Source organism: Penicillium psychrosexuale (genome assembly GCF_028828465.1).
Source record: "Penicillium psychrosexuale strain IBT 29551 chromosome Unknown utg000002l, whole genome shotgun sequence".
NCBI lineage: Eukaryota > Fungi > Ascomycota > Eurotiomycetes > Eurotiales > Aspergillaceae > Penicillium > Penicillium psychrosexuale.
The window spans coordinates 5,048,565-5,074,578 of record NW_026643187.1 but is presented as its reverse complement, the minus strand read 5'-3'; the positions used below and the strand labels follow the sequence as shown (position 1 = coordinate 5,074,578).

At 49.9% G+C, this 26,014-nt stretch overlaps 12 protein-coding genes across 12 annotated transcripts; 5 read left to right on the top strand and 7 right to left on the bottom strand.

The window, feature by feature from the left end:
* Nucleotides 1–62: 62 nt before the first annotated feature.
* N7518_003063 (SRPBCC domain-containing protein) lies at nt 63–761 on the bottom strand (the record flags this gene model as incomplete). The annotated part of the gene is made up of 1 exon (XM_057183990.1): nt 63–761. One exon carries the CDS (start codon nt 759–761, stop codon nt 63–65), a length of 699 nt encoding a protein of 232 aa, XP_057045440.1.
* A 425-nt stretch (nt 762–1,186) lies between these two features.
* Nucleotides 1,187–1,404, bottom strand: N7518_003062 (uncharacterized protein; the record flags this gene model as incomplete). The annotated part of the gene is made up of 2 exons (XM_057183989.1): nt 1,187–1,212; nt 1,239–1,404. 2 exons carry the CDS (start codon nt 1,402–1,404, stop codon nt 1,187–1,189), a joined length of 192 nt encoding a protein of 63 aa, XP_057045439.1.
* Nucleotides 1,405–1,492: 88 nt separating this feature from the next.
* Nucleotides 1,493–2,689, top strand: N7518_003061 (uncharacterized protein; the record flags this gene model as incomplete). The annotated part of the gene is made up of 1 exon (XM_057183988.1): nt 1,493–2,689. The coding sequence occupies one exon, from the start codon at nt 1,493–1,495 to the stop codon at nt 2,687–2,689; it is 1,197 nt and encodes a 398-aa protein (XP_057045438.1).
* A 633-nt stretch (nt 2,690–3,322) lies between these two features.
* On the top strand, nt 3,323–4,552 carry N7518_003060 (Zn(II)2Cys6 transcription factor; the record flags this gene model as incomplete). The annotated part of the gene is made up of 1 exon (XM_057183987.1): nt 3,323–4,552. The coding sequence occupies one exon, from the start codon at nt 3,323–3,325 to the stop codon at nt 4,550–4,552; it is 1,230 nt and encodes a 409-aa protein (XP_057045437.1).
* A 129-nt stretch (nt 4,553–4,681) lies between these two features.
* On the top strand, nt 4,682–6,635 carry N7518_003059 (uncharacterized protein; the record flags this gene model as incomplete). Its single annotated transcript, XM_057183986.1, has 6 exons — nt 4,682–5,117; nt 5,196–5,532; nt 5,594–5,865; nt 5,933–6,108; nt 6,163–6,445; nt 6,496–6,635. The coding sequence occupies 6 exons, from the start codon at nt 4,682–4,684 to the stop codon at nt 6,633–6,635; spliced, it is 1,644 nt and encodes a 547-aa protein (XP_057045436.1).
* Nucleotides 6,636–6,906: 271 nt separating this feature from the next.
* Nucleotides 6,907–8,438, bottom strand: N7518_003058 (uncharacterized protein; the record flags this gene model as incomplete). Its single annotated transcript, XM_057183985.1, has 7 exons — nt 6,907–6,973; nt 7,015–7,402; nt 7,471–7,538; nt 7,600–7,982; nt 8,044–8,111; nt 8,177–8,213; nt 8,310–8,438. 7 exons carry the CDS (start codon nt 8,436–8,438, stop codon nt 6,907–6,909), a joined length of 1,140 nt encoding a protein of 379 aa, XP_057045435.1.
* Nucleotides 8,439–9,494: 1,056 nt separating this feature from the next.
* Nucleotides 9,495–11,415, bottom strand: N7518_003057 (NADP-dependent isocitrate dehydrogenase; the record flags this gene model as incomplete). Its single annotated transcript, XM_057183984.1, has 6 exons — nt 9,495–9,919; nt 9,973–10,469; nt 10,521–10,557; nt 10,613–10,796; nt 10,884–10,919; nt 11,134–11,415. The coding sequence occupies 6 exons, from the start codon at nt 11,413–11,415 to the stop codon at nt 9,495–9,497; spliced, it is 1,461 nt and encodes a 486-aa protein (XP_057045434.1).
* An 858-nt stretch (nt 11,416–12,273) lies between these two features.
* Nucleotides 12,274–15,548, bottom strand: N7518_003056 (C-1-tetrahydrofolate synthase; the record flags this gene model as incomplete). The annotated part of the gene is made up of 4 exons (XM_057183983.1): nt 12,274–12,382; nt 12,437–14,964; nt 15,016–15,053; nt 15,200–15,548. The coding sequence occupies 4 exons, from the start codon at nt 15,546–15,548 to the stop codon at nt 12,274–12,276; spliced, it is 3,024 nt and encodes a 1,007-aa protein (XP_057045433.1).
* A 555-nt stretch (nt 15,549–16,103) lies between these two features.
* Nucleotides 16,104–17,349, top strand: tif34 (translation initiation factor eIF3 subunit i; the record flags this gene model as incomplete). The annotated part of the gene is made up of 5 exons (XM_057183982.1): nt 16,104–16,130; nt 16,197–16,703; nt 16,757–16,873; nt 16,931–17,107; nt 17,167–17,349. 5 exons carry the CDS (start codon nt 16,104–16,106, stop codon nt 17,347–17,349), a joined length of 1,011 nt encoding a protein of 336 aa, XP_057045432.1.
* A 750-nt stretch (nt 17,350–18,099) lies between these two features.
* On the bottom strand, nt 18,100–18,627 carry mbf1 (multiprotein-bridging factor 1; the record flags this gene model as incomplete). Its single annotated transcript, XM_057183981.1, has 2 exons — nt 18,100–18,408; nt 18,472–18,627. 2 exons carry the CDS (start codon nt 18,625–18,627, stop codon nt 18,100–18,102), a joined length of 465 nt encoding a protein of 154 aa, XP_057045431.1.
* Nucleotides 18,628–19,842: 1,215 nt separating this feature from the next.
* On the bottom strand, nt 19,843–20,838 carry N7518_003053 (SH3 domain-containing protein; the record flags this gene model as incomplete). Its single annotated transcript, XM_057183980.1, has 4 exons — nt 19,843–19,971; nt 20,025–20,246; nt 20,299–20,713; nt 20,776–20,838. The coding sequence occupies 4 exons, from the start codon at nt 20,836–20,838 to the stop codon at nt 19,916–19,918; spliced, it is 756 nt and encodes a 251-aa protein (XP_057045430.1). The 3' UTR covers nt 19,843–19,915.
* Nucleotides 20,839–21,996: 1,158 nt separating this feature from the next.
* N7518_003052 (ankyrin repeat domain-containing protein) lies at nt 21,997–25,555 on the top strand (the record flags this gene model as incomplete). Its single annotated transcript, XM_057183979.1, has 2 exons — nt 21,997–22,101; nt 22,166–25,555. 2 exons carry the CDS (start codon nt 21,997–21,999, stop codon nt 25,553–25,555), a joined length of 3,495 nt encoding a protein of 1,164 aa, XP_057045429.1.
* Between the last annotated feature and the right edge of the window lie 459 nt (nt 25,556–26,014).

Below are 26,014 nucleotides of genomic sequence, written 5' to 3'. Positions count from 1 at the left end.
ATGTTATGGAAATATCCAGATTTTTCGAGCCTAGCTCGCAGGGCAACAGTTCCAACGCGTAATCAAGAAGAACTAGCAATACTGCCCCCCTCAACAAACCCCTTCAAATCAGCCACCCACATCTCAAAGTTCGCCTGCAGCTTAACCTTATACAGCCACCGCACCGCATAAACCAACCACCCAACCTGTGCCTCCCAATTCCGCACTTCTGTCCCACCCTCAACACCCGTAATCTCATGCACGCGCTCCGCCGTCAAAAGCGATGGCGAAAACGAACCCGGCGCTTCGGAGTCCGCGACCCAAACGATACGGCCCACCTCGCCGGTCTCCGCGTTCGGCGCTCTGCATTCGCTGATGAGAGCGTGTACGTCTGTTGCCGGCTGGGGCTTGGTGGAGGTTGAGGTTGGGTCCATGCGGACGTGTAGGGTGAATTTTGTTCCTTTTTGGAGGATTGGAGATAGTTCTGTATTTGTATCTGTTGATTGGGAGGTTGGTGTTGGTGCTGATGCTGGTATTGACGCTGGTGCTGGGTCCGGTGCAGAGGTGGATTGAGATGGGTCTGGGGTTGGCTGGGAGCGAATGGTTACCCGTGGCACAAAGCTATTCCAGCTTGGCCATGTTGAAGTGTTCGTTAGCGCTGCCCAGACTTCTTGGCTGGGGGCGCTTATGAAGGTTGAGCTGCCGATGTGGAGGACTGCTTTCTCGATGGGGATGTTTGGGGTTGCGCGGGTGGCGTTCGTTGGGTCTGTGATGGTTGTCATGATGGAGTCGGTTTTGTTGATAAAAGATTGGAATTGAGGAGGAAGGGAGTTGAGGAGAGGGGAAGGTAAGTAGGTAAGAGTCGGAGTATAAGTTGTGTACAATACTTGGCTTGGCTGCCAGAGTAGCTCGGATGTTGTTTGCATCCGGGCCGATAAGCTTTGAAGGGCCGATAACATGCGATAAGTGAAGATAAGGAGAAAATAGCCCTAGTATCAATCAGCCTGGGAGGTTTCTGACTCAACTTGACTACGAAGAGAATCTAGAAGGCGACATTATGGTGATGCCATGGCAGAACTTGGAAGGAAGTGAACAATCTGACGCTATATCATCGCATATACATATGGCATCATTGACCTTGATGACTTCTCTCGTGCCCGATATATATTGTCCAGCAGTCATGACAAGATGGAATATAGTACTCTAGCTAATCGCTCCTCAGTATAAGAACATCTGCTAGAAATCAGATTCATACCTACTGGGAATGGTCATCACTATCGTTCTTTCCTTTTGACATTTGACCCATCGCTCCTTCCTGCAATACTGTCTATGCTGTTCCTTCCTCAGAACCGACAGAACTTCATCACTCCCCTCTTCCTCTTCCTCTTCTTCTTCCTTCTCCTCTTCTTCTTCTTCCTCTTCCATAACCCATACATTCTTTCATACAACACTCTTTCATTATACAATCATTGTTCCACTACACTCATTTCCATCTTCTTCCAGTCTCTTCAAAATGCAGTATACTACCCCACGTCCGGACTTTGTCCAATCTCAGCAGCACCCTCCAAGCTTTCTTCTACGCCCACGTCCACGATTTTGCGTCCTGCGTCCCGGAGGCTTTTGGACGCCTCTGATCGCACTCGACGAGTTACCTTCTTGGTTGGAGGTTTGCAACTGGGCCCCTGACATGTATATGGGAATGTACCCGGCGTCAATGACCTTCATACCACGAGAAGGGGAATATGACGTTGTCTGTCATCACTGCTCGCACGGTGTCGACTCACTGCACCAGAGTGTCTCACGAGATGATTCTCCTGTGGCTGCCAATAAGTCCTGCCCGACCAAAGACTGTCAGGAACAACCCGCCTCACCAAGTACCCAGCACACTGAGGCTGTTTCCTTGCCTACGGTGCTCCATCATGGCCCCCCAAGCCACTTCTTGGAGCAGCCTCCTTTCAGTGCGATCCTCCAGGCGCCTTTTGTTGGAATGTGTGTGCTCGACATGAACTCGCATTATCCGGATATTGCACCAGGCCCTGCTGGAATGCAACGACGTATGAGCATCGAGAACTCGCTTCCTCCTCACATCTTTGGAACAGTCGGCGTTGGCAGCCCTCCTCTGTCCGCGACCAACTCGGTGAACACTCGCAGGCCTGAGTCCCCTTATCCACATGCACATGATGGACCGTTTGCCAAGCCCCAGCGCGTTGCATCCCTACAAAACGAAAGCGTTGCATCAATGCAAAGTGGAAGCGTTGCGTCCACTCGATCTCTCACAGTTGCTGCCATCGAGCAAATGAAGAGGATGCGAAGAAGAAAGCTCTCCCGTGGAAGCAGTTTGTATGCAAGCATCAGTGTTGCAGAAGCAAAGAGTCTTTCTCAAGTCTCAGACTCAAAGGTGTCAAAGGTTTCCAAGGCTTCAAGGAATTCCAAGGTCTCCAAGATCTCCTCCATCCGTGTTATCTCAAGACATCGTCGAAAGGTTATACTACGTCGTCGACGCGCGGAAGAAAGGAAGTTCTCAGAATCACCGTTAGCGATCTCAATGGAGGCGCTGAACCTGAAGCCAGAGCAACCGAATTCGGCTACCAAGAGACGCGATCGACGTGAGCGCATGATGCAACGCAGGAAGCAATCCGATCGCGGCAAGCAGCCATATCGAAACATGATGCGGATTCCGAATTGGAGCCCGGGTATGTGCAAGCACTAAGTTACTCAAAAAGAAATGGTCTGAACAAGACGTGAGGCTGCATCACTGTCTTGACCGATGTTATTATTCACAAAAGTTATTTGACTGGTTTCTGGTTTATAGATAGATGTCCTTCTTTTCTGTTGCTTTTTTCTGAGTCTGGCTATTCATTGGGTTATTATGTTCTTGCTGGCGAGATTGCTTTTTTGCTCTCAGCTAGCACATGGCTAGCAGATTTGTCTCTCGTTTCCCTTCACGCTCTTTTCTCTATTCTTGCTGCAGGCTTTGTTTTCATTTTGCTTTTCTCGACCGGCTGTGACTTTGCCCTCGTTTTATCTTGTCTCTGATCATTTCCAACTGGCTCCCGGTTGATGATATTGTCTTTCACTTTTCTTCGCAGCGTGTGTCCTTCACTTGTTGACCTCAACCAGAATTGAACCCAATTATTGCAGGGTTAATGCTAGATAAAATGCACACTCTTTTCTTGTTTTTCCTCTGGCACCAAAGAAGATATAGAAACAGCCGAAACCAAAACACCAAAAGGATCAACATCGAAGATACGAGAGCTCCACCCAAGACTAATCGGGGAAGTGTCCGCAACCCCCGCACTATACATCTTGATAGCCTTCCAAGCCTGGCAACTTCACACACACCATGAAAGTGAAAAAGCCCCGAGGCATTCGGCACGACCGAGACTGTGGTCATTGCAAAGCCCGAGGGCTCAAATGTGACCTGAACCGGCCCCGATGTCAAGCCTGTGTCCAGGGTGGAGAAGCATGCAATTATCCACAGCGAGTTATATGGGTAGATGATAAGAAGAAGTCGAAATCGCCAAAAAGCACCTCACCACAGACCCCCAATGACGAATCGCCAAATGTCGAAGTTTACAAGTCAGCATCTATCAATCTATACGGCTTCGTCGACCTCCTGGACACTTTCTGCCAACAAATACAATCCAGCAGTCGTGACATTCCAGAAGAAGGAATCCAACTGATTTCACGCACGCTAAACTTCGCCCGCTCGCGCATCCAAGATGCAAACAACAAAGAATCCCTCCAGTCGCATCTAGTGGCCTTGACAAACCTGAATCAAGTTGTCCAGTCCGCACACCCAATTGCGCTTTTCGGCATCGCCACTTTCGCTATGTTTGAAGTATGTTGCGGATCCTTTGGCAACTGGCATTGCCATCTTCAAGGCGCGCGCTCGCTGCTAGATCTCCACTGCCGAGACAAGGCCGATCTCGACAACCTCTGCGCCGAGATCTCCGCTCTAGCGGATATCCTAGCCTATCTAGTGTGGTTTGATGTTACAGGCGCCCTTGTCAGGGAAAGTCCATTAATTTTCGAGGATTGGCATCGTGAGACCTTAACTATTGGATTCTTCGACTCAGTCGGATGTCCAGCAGATACATTCGATTTATTTGTTTATCTTGCAAAACACCGCAATGGCAATGGAACCTGCGCTATGGACCTCTGTGCTCGAGCAATAGCCCAAACTCTACAGCTCAACTCGGGCGACTCGACGGACCGCAATCTTGCTGCGACCGTGTATAGAGGCGCCGCGGCAATCATGGCGTTCGGTCGCGCAGGAATGGCCACGGGCGGCGATTCATCTGCATCGACATATCAGTCGAACGTAGTGTCTTCCATGGTGGATCGAGCTTGCCAGGCTATCGCGGAGATCCCTTCTACATCGAGGTTCTACGTGCACCTAGCTACCCCCGCATACCTGATAGGGATGAGTGCCTCGATAGCACGGCAATGCGAGATAATACGAGGCTACTGGCGTAATTGCCAGTCATGTGAATTCCCTCGTTATCCGGACGGAGAGGCGCAGTGCGAGAGGAGGTGGAGGATATGCGGTGTGGGGTTTAGTCTCGGTTAGATTGCCTTCCTAATCGGGTAAGGTATCACATTCCTTATCTACATTGTTGGTGAGCATATAAAGGTCCTCTGAGAATCCAGTTTCCTACCTCCATAGTTCAATCATAAACATACAATATAATTATTTCCCATGGCTACCTCTACCTCGTACCAAGACCGTTGCGCTCAAAAGCGCGCCGACCAGCTCTCGCTCATCATCCCCGAATGGCGCTTAGATCCCGTTCCCTCTATAGAATCCACCCCAGACGCTCTGGCATATCTGCGCCAAATTCTCAGTCCAGAGGAACTGGCTCTCACGGAAGAGACTGATATCGCCGTCCTTCTCCGCAAGCTCTCATCTGGAGAACTCTCGTCCCTAGAGCTGACTCGAGTCTTCGCCAAGCGCGCCGCTCTCGCCCACCAACTCACAACATGCTGCACGGAGATCTTCTTCGAGGAGGCCTTTGCCGTTGCCCAGAAACTAGATGACTACCTCGCGCAGACGGGAAAGACTGTCGGTCCTCTACACGGACTACCAGTATCCATCAAAGATCTATTCTCCGTTGAAGGAGTTGACACCTCAATCGGTAACCTAATCTCCCTTTCCACTTCCATATAGCAAAAAGCCACCTATCCTTATATACTAACAAAACCCCAAAATCCAGGCTGGGTCGGCCTCACCAACAACCCCGCCAAAGCAGATAAATCCGTAGCGCGCACACTCCGCCGCCTCGGCGCCGTCCTCTACGTGAAAACCAATCTGCCGCAGTCAATGATGATGTCCGACTCGTACAACCACGTCTTCGGCCAGTGCGTCAACCCCTTCAACCGCAGTCTGATTTCCGGCGGGAGTTCCGGCGGCGAGGGCTCGCTGGTTGCTGCGCGTGGAAGCGTGCTCGGTATTGGCACTGATCTGGGTGGTTCGATTCGTATCCCGGCTGCTTTGTGTGGACTTTACGGGTTGTCGCCTAGTCCCGGTAGACATCCGTATGAACGGGGGAAGTAAGTTTATTTTTCTCTATTTGCGTTTGTTAGAGGGGGTGCTGATTTCGATGATTTCTAGTCCCGGGCAGGATATTGTGAGATCGGTTGCTGGGCCTATGGCCTGTAGCCTGGTGACTATTGAGCGGTATATGGAGGTTTTGCCGGAGTCGAGGCCGTGGGAGGTTGATCAGCATGTCGCGCCTGTGGCGTGGAGGAAGGAGTTGGCTTCGCCTGGTGCGAAGAGGTTGAGGATTGGGTTCTTGGTTGATGATGGTGTTGTCAAGGTTCAGCCGCCGATTGCGAGGGCTATGCGGGAGGTTGTCGAGGCGCTGGAAGCGGCCGGGCATGAAGGTATGTATTATAACTGACAACCTCCACTCCCAATGCGTATTCTGTACGACGTACTGACAAATCCCAGTGTTCGAGTGGGATGCCTCCTCGCACAGTTATGCATATGACCTCTGGGCAAAGGCTATCTTCTCTGATGGCGGTGAGGGCTGTCGAAGACAGATAGAGAAAACCGGCGAGCCGCTTGTTGAGGGTATGCTTGTTGGTAAGCCCGAGGATACTCTGACGACCAGTCAAACGCACCAAGTGAGGAATTCCCATATTGGCACGGTGGCTATTATCTGCTAACATATCTCGCAGCTCAATGCGGATAAATACAACTTCGAATCTGCATATCTCGATAGATGGATATCCTCCGATATCGACGCACTGATCATGCCCAATACCTCATGGGTGGGGTACAAACCGTGGACGTGGGTCAAATCCAGTGCATATGTGGGCTACACGAGTATCTGGAATTTCCTTGGCTATGCCGCGTTGGCAATGCCTGTAACTACTGCTTCGAGAACGAAGGATGTTCCGGATGAAGAGTGGCTGGCCCATGTTCCGAGGAATGATAGTGATAGGTTTAATAAGCAGCAGTGTGAGTATATAACATTAGAGCCTTTGAGGACGGTGCTAATTCCTTTTTAGATGATATCAACCTGGTGGAGGGTATGCCTGTCGGGATACAGGTTGTTGGCGGCCGGTTCGGTGAAGAGAAGTGTGTTGCTGCGGCCAAGGCGATTGAACAGGCTATGCAGAGGAAGATGATCTCGCGGGCGAATCTTTGAGTCGTTCTAGGCTTGAGACGGAAGGGTTGATATTTATTTCTTATTCGCACTAGTTATATTTGGTACTCTTGAGGTTTCCACAGAAGTTTCCCCAGTCTCGAACGGGGTATAACAAGGTACTATATATCAAGCTTTCTAAATATTCCACCCGCATCAAACATGACTCAATAAAACTCATAAAATCAACATCGTTATTCATATCATCAGTATATGCAATCACATCCCAGACATTGGTGATGCTCCATATATACAAACCAAGCTCCCGACAATTTCAAATAGGAGCATTCATTCGATTCTTATAGTCCGGGAACTCGAAATCCCCGAAATCCCTCTCAAAACTAGCATTCGAGCATGGATTCTCAGACGATTTCAGACTGACCCCTCTGTCATCTCGATATCCGGATAGGTACCATTGGCAGACTGAGGTCGGGAGAAAGAAGGAACAGTATTCGACTGCATCCTCAGCTCCCGTTTAACACGAATCCCCTCTGCTTTTTCTTGCTCCTCTTCGTTCGTATCGACCTTGGAGATGCTAGCAGAGTAACTTGCTGTTCCGGGACTGAAGAGTTCGTTGCACCAGATCCCGGCATCCCGGTTCAGTGGGGATCTGCTGGAATGACACCTCGAGGCTCTTGAGCGGATCGGTCGAGGGAGGAAGAAGAATGAGAAGATGCGAGAGAAGAGCGGGTGGAGTGGTGGTAGGCAGATGCAGATGATGGATACGTTTGCTTCGAGGCAGGACCAAAGGGCTGCTTTGGCATTTGCCTCTATCGGTGTTTTAGTCTTGTTGTTGATTTCGTGCATCGCAAGACGTGGAGAGATGGTATATACTTACGCGTAAAATCTCCTCCGCCAACCATGATGCTTAATGGATACATGCGAGCGGCACTAACGCCAACAATACTGTAAGCAGAGTCAGCTTCATTTCCCGAGATCAACCACAAACTATGTTACTTTGACTTACAAGATTCCAAGACCGAAAACCACCAGGATCCCCCACTTCTGTCTTCTCGGTAGCTGTAACTTCCATAATAGCGACAGGGGAAGAACCAATATCACCAGATCGGTAGAAGTCTGGAGTGCCGCATTGGTGAACCAGACAGGGCTGGCAGGTAGACAGTTTGAGTCGCGAACCTCTGCCGATGGACTCCAGAAGGCGTGGAGAGGAATGCAGAAGAGAAAGCCGCTCAGGCTCGTCCACAGACCTACGATAACGAGGAAGCCCATTAAGCTGTAGGTGATTAGCAGGAAGCGACGGGGCCTGAAGAGGCGGGCGTAGAGTGTGAGTGCGGAGAATTTGGCTAGGATCATAGTCATGTTGTAAAAAGGGACCGAAAGCCACAACCACTGTGATTGGTTTTCATTAGTGGCTTGTTCCATTCGATGACGGAAGGGACTTTTGCCGTACAAATAGTTGGCGCTCGATGTCATATTCAGAGAGTTCTGATGCGCGGATTCCGATGCCGTATGATCGTTCTGTGGAGGAACTTGTTAGATTCGGATATGTTTCGGTCAAGGCATTGCTGGAGTAGACCACTTACCAAGCATCGTAAAGGCATAGAATGCCACGTCGACGAGCTGTGCTGGATGATTAGTATTGGGTTCTCACTTTCCATACACTCCCTCCCCCGGAAGCATGCACTCGTGGTGTACATATCATATGGGAATACATACCAATGCAACTAATATAATCAAATCGTCCAGTCCAGGAGCCTTCACCAGGTGGATCCGAGTGTATAACCGCAGGGCAACAACCAGAACCGCCAGCCCCGTAAAGACCGACGAGATGGCCACAACGTACATTCGACCGGCAAGGACCAATTGACAAGTCTCGAAGATACCAGCAAAATCCTAATGGAGACCGCCGTAGACGTGTGGCATCGTATTCAACGGAATGCAGTAGAACAGCACCGCCATCACACAGCGGATGATTATTGGTAGGTAGTCTTATTTCAAGCAAAGAAGTACAATTCCAATCCCAAGTAGAAGGTAAGATGAAAGGAAGAAAGAAAACGCCTGTCTTAACCCAGATCTATCTGGCGCCGGCTACCCTGTGACGAACAAACGAGTTTGACAGCCAGATTGGCAGGAGTTTTCACCCAAGCCCCTGGTCTTCCAATCAAGTTCCCTGTATGAGAGTTGGTTCGACCGTCGAAAAGAGGAATTGGCCGCATCGGGAAGCGACGATAACCACTTGCGTCAAGACCTCGATGGCTAACTAAAATCAGAGGATATGATTGGCTGTCCGAATAAAGTTGTGGATCCCATATCTCCGAATCATACCCTAATTGGTTCTAGGTTTTTGGTGATTGTTCGGTAACGACCTCCCGTAACTTTAGAGAAAGTTACCACGGCTTTGGGATAGATATCACATTATCAGGTGGAAGATCCTTGTTTGCTTCATACTTGGGACACGTTCTGTATGGTTGCTGTCCTGCTTAGGGTTTGAAGTTGATGTTTGGCTAGGAGAATGAAGCCATTATTTCCTGATTTGGATACACTCCGATTCCTGTTAATCTTCCATTTTGTCCCCAAGCAGATTGTGGCGTGAGCGACGTTTTGAGTGTTATATGTTACGTCCCATAATCGATACAGGAGAACTTTTTACCCCTGTGGTAGCGAGGTAGACAGGGAGTGGTTGAGCCGGGCTAATGGAAAACTGTATCACCTGAAACAAGCGCAGGAACCTAGATACTACCGTTGAGAACCTGTTTGTCTACGATATACTTTAGAAAATAATATATAGAATGACAATTCAATTGCATACTATACAAAAGTGACCAAAAGCTAGACCAATGCCTGTCCTTCTAGGGAATCTAAGACGGGAGTATCTCATCAAATTTTGCAGCAAATGGGAATCTACAGGCGAGCCTTGAGGTTGGCCTTCAGCCTCCGCTCAACGGCAGCCATGTACTCGCTGGTGGTGACCCAAGCCTCGCGGTCCTTGCGGCCACAGGCGAGAGCCAAATCCTTAGTCATGATAGCCTCGTCGTTGACGACCTCAATGCAGGCGCGCTCGAGCTCCTCGGCGAAGGCAACAACATCAGGGGTGTTGTCGAGCTCACCACGCTGGACAAGACCACGGGTCCAGGCGAAGATGGAGGCAATGGGGTTGGTGGAGGTCTCGTTACCCTTCTGGTGCTCGCGGTAGTGACGGGTCACGGTTCCGTGGGCGGCCTCGGACTCGAAGGCCTTACCATCGGGGGTGCTCAGAGTGGAGGTCATCAGACCGAGAGAGCCGAATCCTTGGGCGACGATATCGGACTGGACATCACCGTCGTAGTCTGAACATACGTTAGATAAAATAAACTAACACAAGATAGACGGAAAAACGTACTCTTAAGAGCCATGACGAAGCCACCCTCGGACTTGATCATCTGGGCGACCATGTCGTCAATGAGACGGTGCTCGTACCAGATCTTCTTGGCCTCGAAGTCCTTCTTGTACTCCTTCTCGTAGATCTCCTGGAAGATGTCCTTGAAGCGACCATCGTACTTCTTGAGGATAGTGTTCTTGGTGCTCATGTAGAGGGGAAGACCCTTGCTGAGAGCCATCTTGAAGGAGGAGTGGGCGAAGCCAGCGATGGAATCATCGGTGTTGTACTGGCACTGAGCGACACCACCACCCTCGAAATCGTAGACCTGGAGGTACTCGGGCTCTCCACCGGTAGGGGTGTAGACCAACTGGAGCTTACCAGGGCCGGGGATGACACGGTCCTGGGCACGGTACTGGTCACCGAAGGCGTGACGGCCAATAATAATAGGCTTGGTCCAGCCAGGGACCAGGCGGGGAACGCGGGGAATGATAATGGGCTCACGGAACACGGTACCGCCACTAGATAGATTATTAGTGATGGTCAAAGCCAGTTGGATTGAGTTTACTCACAGAATGTTACGGATAGTGCCGTTGGGGGAGAGCCACACTAGAGATGGTTAGCTTTAGTGTTACACGATACAAACTTCCATTGATGAGCTTACTCTTCTTCAGCTTGAACTCCTCAACACGGGCCTCATCGGGGGTGATGGTGGCGCACTTGACACCGACACCGTACTTCTTAATAGCCTCGGCGGAGTCAATGGTGACCTGGTCATTGGTCTGATCACGGTACTCGATACCCAAATCGTAGTACTTGAGATCGATATCGAGGAAAGGCAGGATCAACTATAGGCAGATCATTAGTATCGAGAATTAACCGGGGTGGGCGATCATCTAGGTCTGACCCGAGCGAGGATGGGACGATAGGCTTACCTTGTTACGGATGTCTTGCCAGATAATACGGGTCATCTATGTTGAGGAAGATCGTCCGGTTAGCACATGCCAATGTCTAGCTTCAATGCCTTGGGCGGCATAATCGTCGGCTTGACACATGAATTATCGTAAAATTCCCCGTGATTCCCCGCGTTTTCGACGAAAATGCGGCAGCCAAGCACGAGAATACGCGGGTTTGTGAAGCCAGCTGATCGAAAGCTTGAACTATAAAAGGGGGGTTGTCCCATACCTCATCACCATCCAACTCGACCACAGGGGTCTTGACCTTAATCTTGGTTTCGGAAGCCATAGTGCGGGTTTGAGTGAAAGACGAGGGGATCGATCCGGACCAGCGGGAACAAGCAACAACTCGATTAGTTCGTTGGGAAAGAGAGGTAGAGGAGATAGATCTCTTAGAAAGTAAGGAAGTGAAAGAAGAGGAAGAAATAAGACGGGAAGTGGGAGAGAGAGGGGCAGGAGGGGTCGCGAGGGACCGACGAGCGAGTGCGGAACTAGACCGGAGAGCGTTCATCGTGGGATAGTGGCTAAAGACGTCAGCGCTAGTTTCACAGTTTCTGTTTGGCTGGAATGCGAGTCGCCTCACTCGCTGGTTTACTACCGAGGGAATGAGGTTCGGCAGAAAGGAAGATGTGGAGTCGGGAAATTTCCCGGTTGACAGAAGATGCGACTTCGGGGATGGGGGTGTACGTGGGGGGTTAAGGCACCGGGGCAATACGGGAATTGATCGGAATAAGACCAGGAAGGCAGTAAGCCAAGGGATAATTACCGAATAGCAAGGAAACTGGAGGGTTCGAAGGAGTGGAAGAGGAAAAAGCCTTGTCCGGTGTAATGGAGGTTGGCGACTTTATGAACAGTTCCGCAAGAAGAAGCGCCGAAGCCGGACGGTCACGAGATATCAAGATATTTTGGTTTGGGAATGTTTTGGGACAATTCCACGTGGACTTTTCTTTTTCTTTATATCTTTCTCTTCCAAGTGTCCTGAGTCATCGATCTAATCCTTTCTCAGGTAAAATTTCCTTTTTTTTACCTCCAAGCTCCATCAATCGACCCGCCGAAGAAGTCTATACGCGGTGGTAAAGCGGTTCCCGGAGAACGGAGCTCAACTCCGGCCATTGACCGGCCCTCTTTTTGACCCCGGAAGAGCTCCAACCGAATTGTACGATCTATATTCAGAGAGAAAAAAATTGATATTGATTATGAAATAATATGTCGGGATGAATTTCGCGTGTCCAATTGCCCCGGATTGCGCGGTGTTGAAAAATCCATCTAAGGGCCCTAACTATCAGACGCCAATTGTATGTGTTGAAGAATCGAAATTCGAACAGTGGTATATGCAAGCTCCAAATATCTCCTTTATCTATATCGTAACCTAGAACAGCCCGTCAATATCGCCAGTCTCGGGGTCGATATCCACATTAAGGTAGCCGGGGGCAGTGGGTAGTCCGGGAATGGTCTGGATATCGGCGGCCAGAGCGTAGCTATAGCTATGTTAGCGTGACGAATTCCCACAAAATGCGGGGATAAAAACTTACAGGTATCCAGCGCCCACGGCCAATCTGACATCCCGAATGGGCACAGTGAAGCCGGTGGGGGCACCCTTGAGGGCTGGGTCGTGACTGAGTGAGTACTGAGTCTTGGCGATACAGATCGGCAGGTTCGCGAACCCTTGCTTGGTGTAGGCGTCGACCTTCTTCTGAGCCAATTCACTGAACTCGACCTTCTCAGCGCCATACATGGCCTGGCCGATGCGCTCGATGCGCTCCTGGATAGTACCATCCAGGTCGTAGAGGAGCCGGAAGTCCTTTTCCTTGGAGCTGGCGGTTATGACAGCCTTGGCCAGATCAACAGCGCCGGCTCCACCCTCAGCCCAATGGTTGGCAGGGACGGCATCCTCGGCACCAGCGGCGATCGCCTCCTCCTTGATGACAGCAATTTCAGCCTCGGTATCGGTGTCGAACTTATTGATAGCCACCACCACCGGGACGCCGTACAGCTTGGCGTTAGCAATGTGCTTCCGCAGGTTAACACAACCCTTGCGGAGAATATCCACATTCTCGGTGCGGTAGACCTCCTGCAGAGGGGCACCGGGCTTGATCTCGGGGCCGCCGCCGTGAACCTTCAGCGCACGGACAGTAGCCACAATAACGACGGTGTCCGGAACCAGACCAGAGGAGCGGCACTTGATGTTAAAGAAGCGCTCACCACCCATTGTGAAGTCGAAGCCAGCCTCGGTGACCACGAAACCGGTCTTGGCTTCATGGTCCTCATCAGGCTCGGTACCGGCAAGCTTCAGGGCAAGCTTATCGGCGATGGCAGAGCTGGCGCCAATACTGATGTTGGCAAAGGGACCAGCGTGCACCATCACAGGAGTGCCTTCCAAACTCTGCATCAAATTTGGCTTAATGGCATCCTTCATCAAGGCGGCAAGGGCACCACCGGCACCAATGTCGTCGCAAGTCACGGGGTCGCCGCTTCTAGAAGTAGCAACAACCATACGGCCCAGTCGCTCACGCATATCCGCCAAATCGTTACTCAAGGCAAGAATGGCCATGCACTCACTAGCGACGGAGATATCGAAGCCAGTCTCGCGAGACAGGCCCTTCTCGGTAGGGGCCTGGCCGACAGTGATACCACGTAGATGACGGTCATTGACATCGAGGACACGGCGCCAAGTGATGGTCTCTGGGTCGATATCTAGGCGGGCAAAGCGGGTGATTTCCTCCTCAGTGAGATCGTCTGGGTTGGTCTTCTCAATGCCCAGCTTCTTCAGACGTCGGAACATGATGGGCTTGAATTCACGCTTGCCCTTGCTGGCAGGGACAAGACGCTTGTAGAGAGCTGCATCTTTCTGGGTGGACTCGTGGAACATGCGAGTCTCAATAGCCGCAGCGAGAAGGTTGTTCGCGGCGGTGATGGCGTGGATGTCACCCGTGAGGTGGAGATTGAACTCGTCCATAGGAATAACCTGACTGTAGCCTCCACCAGCAGCACCACCCTTGATGCCGAATGTGGGGCCTTGGCTGGGCTGTCGGACGTTGGCAAAGGAAATGCGGTTCAGGTGGGCACCAAGTGCTTGAGTGAGACCTAGTGTGGTGGTGGACTTGCCCTCACCAAGAGGGGTGGGTGTGATACCGCAAACCAAGATGTATCTTCCGTTGCGGCGATGGGAGAGGCGTTCCAGCACACTCAGACTAATCTTGGCCTTGGTGTGGCCGTAGGGCTCCAACTCATGAGGGGCAATGCCGACCTCGGTGGCAACCTGGGTGATGGGCTTGGGGTATTGGGCCCGCGAGATAGCAATGTCGGAAGGCACGGGATTTTGTATGCGAATGGGAAGAGGAGTGACGTGGCGGTCCTTCTGTTTCTCGAAGTAGCACTTTGTGGCACCCACCACGTTCTTCAACAACATAGCCACTGTCATAGGACCAACACCACCGGGGACGGGAGTGATTTGTGAGGCCACCTGGGAAGCAGACTCAAAGTCCACATCGCCAACCAGTCGTTCACCGGACTTCTTAGTCGCATCAGGCTTGTAATTGATGCCGACATCAATAACCACAGCACCGGGCTTCAACCATTCACCCTTCAAAAGCTCGGTTTGGCCAATGGCCGCGACAACAATGTCGGCGGTCTTGACAATGCGCGCAATATCCGGTGTCTTTGAGTGGCAGACAGTAACGGTAGCATCGGCGTTCTTAAGCAAATAGCTGACCGGACTGCCGACGATGTCACTCCGTCCCAGTACCACTGCCTCCTTACCGGCGGGGTCTACGCCGCTTGCCTTGAGTAGTTCCATAACCGCGAGAGGGGTGCACGGAGTGAACAACGGGCGACCGCCTCGCTTCGCCAACTCGCCAATATTGATTGCGCCGAAACCATCGACATCTTTCTCATCTGCAACACTCGACGTGACCGCATGCTCGGACATGTGGCTTGGGACAGGCAATTGAACGAGGATACCGTGGACAGCGGGGTCATTGTTGGCTTTGGTGATCTCTTGGATGAGCTCCAACTCGGTGCTCGATTCGGGAACATTGATCACGGTGCAGATGATGTTGGCCTAGGAATAAGGTCAGAGAATGCCTCGGATATCCCGAACAACGAGTCATACCTCCTGGGCGGCCTTCAGCTTCATGCGCACATAGGTGCCTAAGTAAAATTAGTCCGCAAGATCTTCAATACTATTTGTAGGTAAACCAACTTGAATCCGACCGATTGCCGACTAGATAAGCATCGTCATGTTAGTATTCAACACTACATTACATGTATTCATGCTCGGAGCGGGTCACGCTTACCCTGGAAGATAACCAGATTTGGCTTGAATCTGGGGTTCGTCACTTGAATCTGCTCGATCTCGGACTTCAACCCTTGGCGAATACTCTTCGCGATGGCAGTGCCATCAATCTTCGCGGCAGCCATTGCTGACCCGGAAAACTTTCGGAGTGGTGAGATAGCGGAGCTGATAAGAGAAAAATCGGCGTTCACTGGAGACTCAATGGACAATGAACGAAGCCGTCTGACTCCTTGGATCGAGGAAGAGGTATGGAGCAAAGAACGGGATAGGATAGGAAGTTTTCGGAGAATACCCCCATGCACTTGGAGATAAAAAGTGCAGCGGGGTAGGGCAGCGGGGACGAATGGCATGAATTATTGCTTGTTTGGGGCGAACCCGCGGAGTTGGTACCGGCGTTGCGAGAAGAAATCAACAATTAGGCCTTGGTTTCACCTGCAATGCTCAAGAGATATACTGGGGTTAAAGCCAGCCCTGTCAATTTTGAGATAATTCCCTCAGATTCACCTCATCTCTTTTTTTTTTCGGTAATTAAGCTCGTGCGGAGAGTCCGGGAGTTTCCCGGTTTCCCGAAAGCACGTGACTCCGGAAATATACATATTTGTTTGTTCTGCCTGAGGCATCCATAAATCTGAGCCGCATTAACCTTTTCGGGAATCCTAGTTAGGGCTCAGGGTAGACAGATAATAGTCACGTGTAGATACCGGAATGCGGAATATGTTGGCCTCCGATAAAGGCTTGGCATTGAGGGCCGAGTGTGCGATGAAATTCACTAGTCAAAGAAAGTGAGGTTGACGAGGTTGACCCCCCCAAAAAAGCCACTCCGCCTTACCCCTTCTGAGCCGAGCGTCTCAGATTTTTCCCCTCCGATACTCCATCTCGAATTTCCTATCACCTCACCCTTCGAAATGCGCCCCATTTTGCTTTCCGGCCATGTGCGTTGACTTCCTCGAAATCTTGCTGGATCCACAGAGACTGACCGCAGCCAACTATAACAACAGGAGCGGTCCCTGACCCAGATCAAGTTCAACAGCGATGGCGATCTCCTCTTCTCCGTCTCGAAGGATAAGATTGTGTGCGCATGGTGGTCCGCCAACGGCGAGCGTCTCGGTACCTACAACGGCCACCAGGGTGCTGTCTGGACAGTCGACGTCAGCCCCAACACCATTCTTCTTGCAACCGGATCAGCAGACAACACCGTGCGTCTATGGAACGTCAAGACCGGCGAGTGTGTTAAGGTGTGGGAGTTCTCGACAGCCGTGAAGCGCGTGGCATTCTCCCCCGATGGAAGCAGACTTTTAGCCGTGACGGAAAAGCGCATGGGTTTCAATGGTACTATCGCCGTTCTCGATATCAACTACGGCGAAAACCTTAGCGCGCAGGCCACCGAGCCTACCTTGACCATCGTTTGTGAAGAGAGCAAGGCTACCGTGGCGGGGTGGAGTTTCCTGGGCAAGTACATCATTGCGGGGCACGAGGACGGCAGCGTCAGCCAGTATGATCCTAAGGTATGTTTTTTTGAGGTGGTTGGAGGAATGTGGGATACTAATACCATCTTTAGTCTGGAGAACAAGTCGAGAACGTGCAGATTCACGAATTCGACAGCCAAATAACTGACATTCAGTTCGCGCCTGATCGCCTGTCTTTCATTACTGCGTCGAAAGACAAGTCAGCTAAGGTACGTTCTTCCTTTTGCAGATTATTCTATAAGGCAACCCCGGCTAATATTATGCAGCTCCTGTCCTCCCGCAACCTCGCCATCCTCAAAACCTATATTTCCGACACTCCTCTCAACACTGCTAGCGTGACACCGAAGAAGGACTTTGTCATTCTGGGTGGTGGTCAAGCCGCCATGGATGTTACTACCACCTCCGCCCGCCAGGGTAAATTCGAGGCACGATTCTACCACAGAGTGAGTACAAATATGCATTCAAACGATTTAACTTATATACTAATAATCTTATTACTCAGGTGTTCGAAGATGAATGCGGCCGCGTTCGTGGCCATTTCGGTCCCCTTAACACCATCGATGTTCACCCCGCAGGCACCGCATACGCCTCCGGTGGTGAGGACGGATACGTCCGTGTCCACCACTTTGACAAGGCATACTTCGACTTCATGTACGAGGTCGAGCGGGAGCAAGCGCGGAAGTAAATAGGGGATGTGGTGAAGAAAGTTGGGATGCGTCGTGTGTATGTGTTTACGAGGCGAAAAGACTTGGGGCAAATTCCCCGAGTCCCGCATACGGAATGGGATGACCTTCCGGTCCACGATTTTCTCATTTCATTGATTCCATGATCAATCGGAGTTGGTACCTTGTGTTTGTGTCTTTGTTTAATAAAAAGATGACATGGTTCTTTTTTTGAGCTCTTATGTCTGTCCTGGTCCTCCGCAAAAGAGATGAAATCGGGTCAATAGACGAAATCAAAGCTTTGCAAATCTTCAAATTACGTTCTGACAGTTCAGCTAGATGGAGCAGAGCAGGATTGGCATAGTCCCTCGTATAGGGAAGGAGTATATTTACCCCACTGCATGTATATATCGCATGGCATGGATGATGCGCTAAGTATGAGAACAACATCCATCTACTCCGTATTCAAATTTACACTTGGATGCCAACTACAAGTAGAAAACCAGATGATAAATATCAAAATCCGAGGTATCTCATTTATACAATTTTTTTTCGTGATATCTTCTCTAAACCCGTTTCCCATGCAAGGCCAGCGCTAATCCGACCAGCAGAAAAGAAACCCGTAGAAAAAAAATTAAAAAAAAAAGTGACGTCTCATGAAAGAGAGGAGGAACATGACAGTCATAGAGCGCAAAAAAAAAACAAATGCAGAAAACTTGAGATTTGCCCCGGTCCCATCCCGCAAGGGATAAAGGCCACGGACTCAATCCCGTCTATTTCTTCTTGGGGAACTTTTCAGAGCCGATGTCTGAACCACGCAGCTTAATGTTCAGCACGCGCTCCATGGCTCCGAGAACCTTCTGGTCGGGAGCGGCGGTTCCACGCTCGAAGTCCTGGACAATGGTGATAGTGGTGTTGCACTTGGTGGCGAGTTCCTTCTGGGTCATCTTGTAGCCCTCCTCTGTGCGACGTCTCTTGATAGCATCAGCGACGGCGTGGCCGATGGTCTTGGGCTTGACGATGTCGTCGCTGCGGTCGACCTTGGTCAAGTGTTGGCCTTCGGGGGCGCCTGCCTTGGCACTCTGGAGAGTGGGTTAGCCTACATTCATGGTGTTTTTCCGGGATTCGAAGGAAATTCCACATACGATGTTACCGGTGGTGTACTTCTTCTCGGTGACGACACCGCCAGAGCGCTGGGCGGCGTTCAGGGCACTCTTGCCCTTGACGACGACCTCGCGGGGTTGAGCGCCTGCTCCGCGGAACTTGCTGCCGATCTTGGTGGTGCTTTCCCAGTCAGACATTTTGAAATGAGGTTGGATTTGGTGGTTTTGGTGGTTGAGTTTGGTAGGAATAGAGCTGAGCGTGGAGAGAGATGACGTTGGTCGTGTGAGGGTAAAGAGAGAAATGCAATTTATATCGATGACACAGAAGCTTCTCGAGGGAGGGGATAATGCGCTAGTCCGGATTGGGCCTAGCGTGTATCTGGGTCAAAGGCGTCTTACTCTTGTTCGTTGTGGCTCGGCTCTCTTTTATATTTGAAATCATTTGCTACTTCTATCAGTTCTGCATGGCTGCTCTCAGTTTGTAGGGGTTTGCCTCCTTTATACGGGTTACAATGGATCTTTGGAGTTCGCTATATCCATCGGCCATTCTCCCACCACATTGCCACAGCTACTTGCAATTATACACACTATTTCACAAATTCACGACTCCTATCGACAATTATGAGGTTAAGAAAAGTATATATAGTCTTTAACAGTACTGTCTCCCCGGTAATTTGTATATAAAACATACTGATATAGTCCGCTTTAAGCCATCGGCAAGACAATGATGTTGTTACTTGACCCACAACTTGATGTCATACGGCCTTGTGTGCACATTCCTAGCCCTAATCACTGATATCATAGGGGAAGGGAAGAGCAACAAAATATGCATTCAACAACCAATCGCCATTCTCAGACGCTGATTATACCGAAGTAAGCACAAGAGTCACAATGAGTCTTCAACCCAGGTCCCCACGATGGGGCTGATCGGGCACCAGGTTAGGCTTAGCCTCTTTGCTCATCATATGTTGTACATTGCACAAGTTGGATCTTCAGACTCCAGGGCTGGTTGACGACACGTATGAGGCATAGATATTCAAATGTTGCTTTTCGTTGCTTGTCAGTTACATACTTTCTATATAACAACATGAAATCATGTATCTCGAAGAGTTCAGTCTGGTTCTATAGCCCACACAAGAAGTAGAAGAATAACCAAAAAGCAGAATGTCATTCCCAACCCGAACTTATGCTTTCTATCCTCTTTTTTTTTGCACTTCAAGCTCTAGGTCAATTATGAGGTTGCCCAAAATACCAGGAAAGTCATTGGTTGAGGTAAGTATGTGTGTAGCCCTAAGTGATCTATCGCAATGAAGAGCTAAGTAGGATCTGAACACTGGGGACCCTGAAATTTCTGGCCATAAGTCCGCCAATAAGCGATGTAATTGAGCCTAGCCAATCCATTAGAAGCAAAACCCAAGCCACCAACGCCGTATCAATGAGAGTGAATAAGAAACAAAATGCCCAGCAAAATAGCCCGGCCGCATGATTAGAAGATGCTGTTCACGATGTTGGAGCCAACAGTAGCACCGGCACCGAAGATTGCTAATATCAAGTTAGAAATTAAATAACGAGTACCAAAAGTATATAAGACGTACCGGCATTGCCCAGTTTCTTTCCGAACTTCTTGCCTCCTTCCTCGAACTTGTTCTTCTTTGGGTCCTCGGGGTTTTCGGGCTGTCCACTCTGGCTGACCGCAAGAGGCATGTTTCCATAGTTTGTAGGCTGGGGCGGGGGCGAGGCAAGCGCAGCTTTTTCATCCACGTAGCTTCCAGGGAAGATACCCTCCTGACCAGTTCGCTCATTGCGACCACGCCACCCTATTAATCACTAGTCAGTTTTGCTTACATATCCGATAGAAGGGGAACATACAGTGCGCGTTGATTTCCTCGGTAATCTGGACGCGATCATGCGGCTTCAGGTCCAAGTCGCCCGGGTCGGTAGATTTGAATTCGTACATGGCCACCGCCAGACGGAGCGGCGGCGCCTGGAGATAAGATGGCGGCGCCTGAGGGGGCGGGCTGGCATATTGATTGTTCAGCGCGGCTTTCTCGTTCACCGACATATTGGACATTTGTGAGACGGGAGCCGAGTATGAGGGTGTGTTGTTGTATGGAGCTGGAGGGGGCTGCGCTTGTACTGGTTGTTGAACAGGCACAGGCTGTGCCTGCTCCGATGGTGATGCCTGCAACGCCCGAGAGACCTCGGAATCGGCGGGCAACTGTGATAGAATGGTTGAGAGCTGGTTGGGAGTGATCACAGAGGCATCGGCAAGGAATTCTAGTTCCTGGATGGTGTTGAATTAGTGTCTCGATCGCATTTCAGGAACAGGAAGCCGGGAAGCCATACCGTCCGGACCATGCGGAGCGACCGGGTGGTCATAGCAGACGCGAACTTGACAGTGGGTGCCATTGTGAAAGGATACGGGTGGTAGGGATTGAAGGGAACGACGGCAGAACCAAGAAAAGTCGACAAAAGCGATAGTAGGGGGAGTTGGGAGAGTGGATGTTGAGGTCGGGTGTTATCGAGTAGCCTAAATCATCTGGCCAAGATCTCAGAAGCTCCGCCCCGGACATTGACTTAACATTTACATCAACTCCACAGGGCTGTGAACACTCACTGATTCCATCTGATTTAATATAATAGATTGAATTGCCTTTATATCCAGTCAGCACCTTTTTTTCTGGATTTGATGAATCAAAAAATATATATAAGCAGGGGAATCGATCTTCACCTCACATCACACGGAGTTCAATGCACAACACGAAAATCCGACTTGAGCAGGGCCAATATCTTGAAATCTCCACCATTTGATAGAGTCAAAGTCTCTATTTGCCTGCAATGATGCCACATCGTCACCCTGCCAAGGTAGACCATATGGTTGCCATAGCCACAATTTCCGTTGATCTCACACATTTTCCACACCCCCAGCCCTATTGCAGGGGAAGAGCGTATATTCCTAACCCTAGATTTGTCTGTCTCCTCGTCTTTGCCCAAATTTGATACATGTCGCATCCCAGAGTGCCATAATAAGAACTGAAGGCGCCAAGAAAACATTGATATCCCGACAACGAACCGTTCCACGCTACTAACGTCCCCCGCATAACAGACATCCTATATATATCCATATCAACCCTCTAAGCCACCTATGTGCAAGGTAAGTTACGCGCCGGTCCAAGAAAAGCCCCATCCAGACCCGCAGTCCGTGATATAGCGCAATGCGGGCCGCAACTAGTGCAGTGACAACGGGGACACTCACCAGCGCAGCAGCGCTTACGCGCCCGCACTAGCCTTGTGTGTTTCATACCCCGACAAGATTAAAACCATGGTCATAGTGTTCTTGATATCATTAGTGGGCGTTCTATTATTGTCATGGGGGAAGCATGGGGGCTCTGTACTTCGCTCTAAATCGAGTGAGGATCGGCAAAAGATGCCCATCGATAGCGCAGGATGATGGAGGGGTCTTTTCTTTAAGAGAGCGCGCCTTCGGCCATGCTGGAGAGTATTCTCTGAGTGCTGTTTTATGATCTATTTTATTACGAATTGATGTGTTGATGTTGATGATTTATGATGTTTTCTATGATTCTTTCTATACTGTTTTTACTATCTTTGTTACCTCTTGTCAAGGCTGATGATGACTGGGATGATTTCACAAATAATCTTGCTACGGACTTGGTATGTTTATGTTTATATTGTCTGAATGAGGCCTCAAGTGGATGTGCTGATGTTTATCTTCAAGGCTCCTTTGATCACCTTGTTCGGCGAACGACTTACGAAACAATTCCTCTCCGAGTCCATCAGCACTCTTGATAATGTCATCTTCGCCCTTTCACCACTAGGGGTTTTGACTGCCGTCGTGTCGGTGATCAGGGTCTGTGGAAGTTCTTCCCTTAGGGCATTTGTCGGACGAGCACAAGAAGGTCCTGCTGAAGCTGAAAGCGAGCTGCTTCCTTGTGTCTCAGAATCCACTGCGGAGGTCTTCAACGATGGCGGCATTACACGAGTCTTTGGCCGGCCCAAGATCGTGGAGATAGTTGCTTGGGAGGATGTAGACAAGACCACCGGAGAAAAGGAGACGAAGATTGGCACTTTGAGAGATGCTCTTGAAGAAAAGGCTTGGTCTTGCAATAGCAAAGTTTCACCTACTGAATTGCCTGAGCTGGACATGCCTAATCTGTCATTGAACAAGGGAATCAAAAGGAGAGATCAATTTTGGTTTCATTGTGCTGCAATACTTGGTGGTATACTGCAGACTGGTCAGTGCTTCTCCTCCCTTGAGCCTGAAATGATGCTGACGATCCAAAAAGGCACTGTTGTTTTTGCTACACTCACGGTGTTTGTGTATCCTCAGGATTTCCAGAAAAACGATAAAGCTGTCGCTTCATACGCATTCCCGCTCTATATAATCGGGACAACCCTTCTGTTTCTCGGAATGTTCTTCTGCGCATTCATTATGGAACGTTCCTCAAAGGAGTTCTATCTCAAGGCAGAAAAGCCAAGCAAGATATACTGGCTGCAGCCCGGTAATCAAGACGTGGGTGACCAGGTCTTCAATGCTTTCTTGGCTGTCAATGAAGGGCCCGAGTCTTCAATGACGGACAAACTCCGCTATACCAAATCGATCAGAGATCGAAGATTTGACAGGAAGTATTTGGAGACTTACTCTACCCTCATATCGACAATTTTGGGATTCATATGTCAGTTCGTCGGACTGAGAGGTCTCCATTCATCTGTCACCCTAGCCCAACTGGGATCAACATTCCTAATGGCTATTATACGTACCTGTCTGCGCACGGAAAGGATGAAGCCAGATGAAAATAAGATGAAAGACGACCGGGAACTCACGTCTCACAAGCAGCAAGAGATAGATTGTTTTGCATTTTATCTTGAGCAAGTAGAGTCATTTGAACTCGCCTCGATCCCAGATCGGCCACCAAATATGCCCTCACCGAGACTCATGCCCCATCTTGGAACACCTTTGGCCAAACAATTAATCCGCACCAGAACTCAGCTCGCGAGGCTCACGACTAGCTCAAGACAAAGCCTGGGCGTTGATTGGAATGGAATGCCTATTCGCCGAATTGCCTCCAACCTCGCAGAGACGATCGAGTCGACGATGGATCTAATGTCGAGTTGGGGAGTTAACCTCGGAAAGACCTTTGAGTTCCGACTTGGCTTTAAGTGCAAGGGAGCCTCTCCAGGCTCTGTCACTGAAGCTCCGGGAACGTATTCAATTGGTCTCATCCGAAGCGGCGATGCTCTGCAGTGGAAACTGGATGTCGCCGAGCTAGAAGCCATTCTTGGCTTGTGGACTTGGTCACTTTATAAGTCAGATGAAAACTGGCAGAACTCAACTCTTTGCCGCCTCATTGGATTGAGTGAAGATGAGGCAAAAAGAGATGAAACATTCCTCTACTTTTACAAATGGATCTTCAGGCAAACGGAAGCGAGACTAGTACCATCTGAAGGATATGATAATTCATCACGCCTGTTCAGTTTCGAGCCCAAGAGCCTTCCCTACGATGGGAAAGTCCTGGCTGTCAGGACAGATAATGAGCTCGAGGCTATGGTAGCCCAGGATATCTACATTCAATTCCTCAAGGAGGTGTTCCTCAACTTGGATGATCTGGGCGGGGACGTTGATGTTATTCCCGAATTGCAAAACTCATTTTTAGCATCTAGTACCCGCATTGATGATCTCATACGTTGCTTTGAGAACAGCAAATTGGGCTCAAGAGAGGATGCATTGCTATGCATTGTTCCCGTCCTCAGGTATCGCCATCTATTACCAGATCTCGCGGCAGACTCGACCAAGGTCAGGGCGCGCAGGGAGCGGTTGATCGAGAAAGGTGATTGGAAAGGTGCCTTTACGCTTGTCCGTTGGATTTGCCAGCGATCAGAGGATTCCCAGTTTGAGAGATCAGTCCATGAACTGGGGTTCCTTTGCCGCCGGGCACTTTCGGACAGCAACAAAGATGTTCGCAAAGTAGGATTCGAACAGACATGTGAGCTTCTCACGTCTGACATCAGAGCTGAATTTCTGCAAGCCCACAAGCATGTGCCACCCTTACAACAGTCCGTATCCGATGATCGTATCGAATGGTGGAACTCGTTCTCGCGTCAGCTTGGGTGGATCGCGTGGAACCTTTCCGCTAATGTTCCAGGAATGGAATACTGCAAACCCACCTTGAGATCACTGAATGTGACGGAAGATCTACAGGGGTCAAACGATCAAAACCAAGACCCAGACACAATCGAAGGGGCGATTCACGCTCTGAAAGATTGGCTGACGTTGTATAAGCTCGATGACATTGACCGCGAAGGAGACGGCGAGGATGAACAAGCATGCCTTGAATGGCTGGTCAGGAACAACTTCCATGCTTTATTGCATTTCCTTCTGCTGCGATGGGTGGAGCTTTATGAAGACCTTCCTATGCTTGTTAGGATGGGGTACAGTTTTGCAGCCCGGATTAGGTCTCAACGAGCACTTGGCATACTTCGCCGACAGGGCGCAGATATTGATATGATAGATCCAGACAATTGTTCCGCGTTAAGTGATCTCGTTTCTGCCCATGATCTCGAGGGAACTCGACTGCTACTGCAAAATGGAGCCGACCCAAACATTACAGCGCAACACTCGGGGATCAGTCCACTTACAATTGCTGCTCATGAAGGCCATGACGATATTGTCGCATTACTTCTACAGCACGGAGCAAACATCGATATTCTAGACGAGGTCGGCCACACTCCCCTACATTGGGCATGCGCAAATAATAATTTCGATACTGTCCGGCTGTTATTATCCCATGGCGCAGATATTGAGGGGTCTGGCCATAGAACACCGCTCCTATCAGTCGCCATGAAGAACCAGCTTCAGATGGCTGAGTTGCTGATCAAAGAAGGAGCGAACGTCAATGCTCGAGATGCCGAAGGCAGCAATGCACTTATACTCGCTACCCCTGCAATGAATCCGATTCCGATGCTCCAGTTGCTCGTGGATAACGGAGCCAGGATTGACTTGCGCGATGATGATGGAAGAACGGCTTTGGATTACGCCCTGCAAATCGGTTATACTAAGGCACTGTCCTTTCTACGCCAGGTATCAGAAGGGGGGACCAAGGAGCCGTGAGATATATATACCTTTAGTTCTGGGAATTTGTATGTAGCAGAAAAATTCAACATTGCTTTGTATCAATCTTGTCCATATTGCCTAATGGTTTCACATTGAACGTTACCATTTCGCATTACTCTTCCGTAACTATTCGGTATCGAGTTCGCTAATGCAAAGTGCTGATCAACCCCTCATATTTGCCCAGCCCTGGGCAAGGTTTCTGTCGCTCTTGGTACCTAGACTTACGGATTTACGGTCTATTGCATATATAATTCCGACGAATGAGCTATCCCCGGTAAATAGCATGCATAGGACACGCCTATCAACTCTCGCACATGCAACTTCTTTTTAGCGCCCGGTGGGGAAGATCGGTGGCACATAGTCACAGTTGCGTGTGACTCGAGACTGATTGACTGCGAGCTGCAAGCCTCATCACACGCCTAATCTCTTAGTGGAATTCCTCTCTAAGAATAGTAA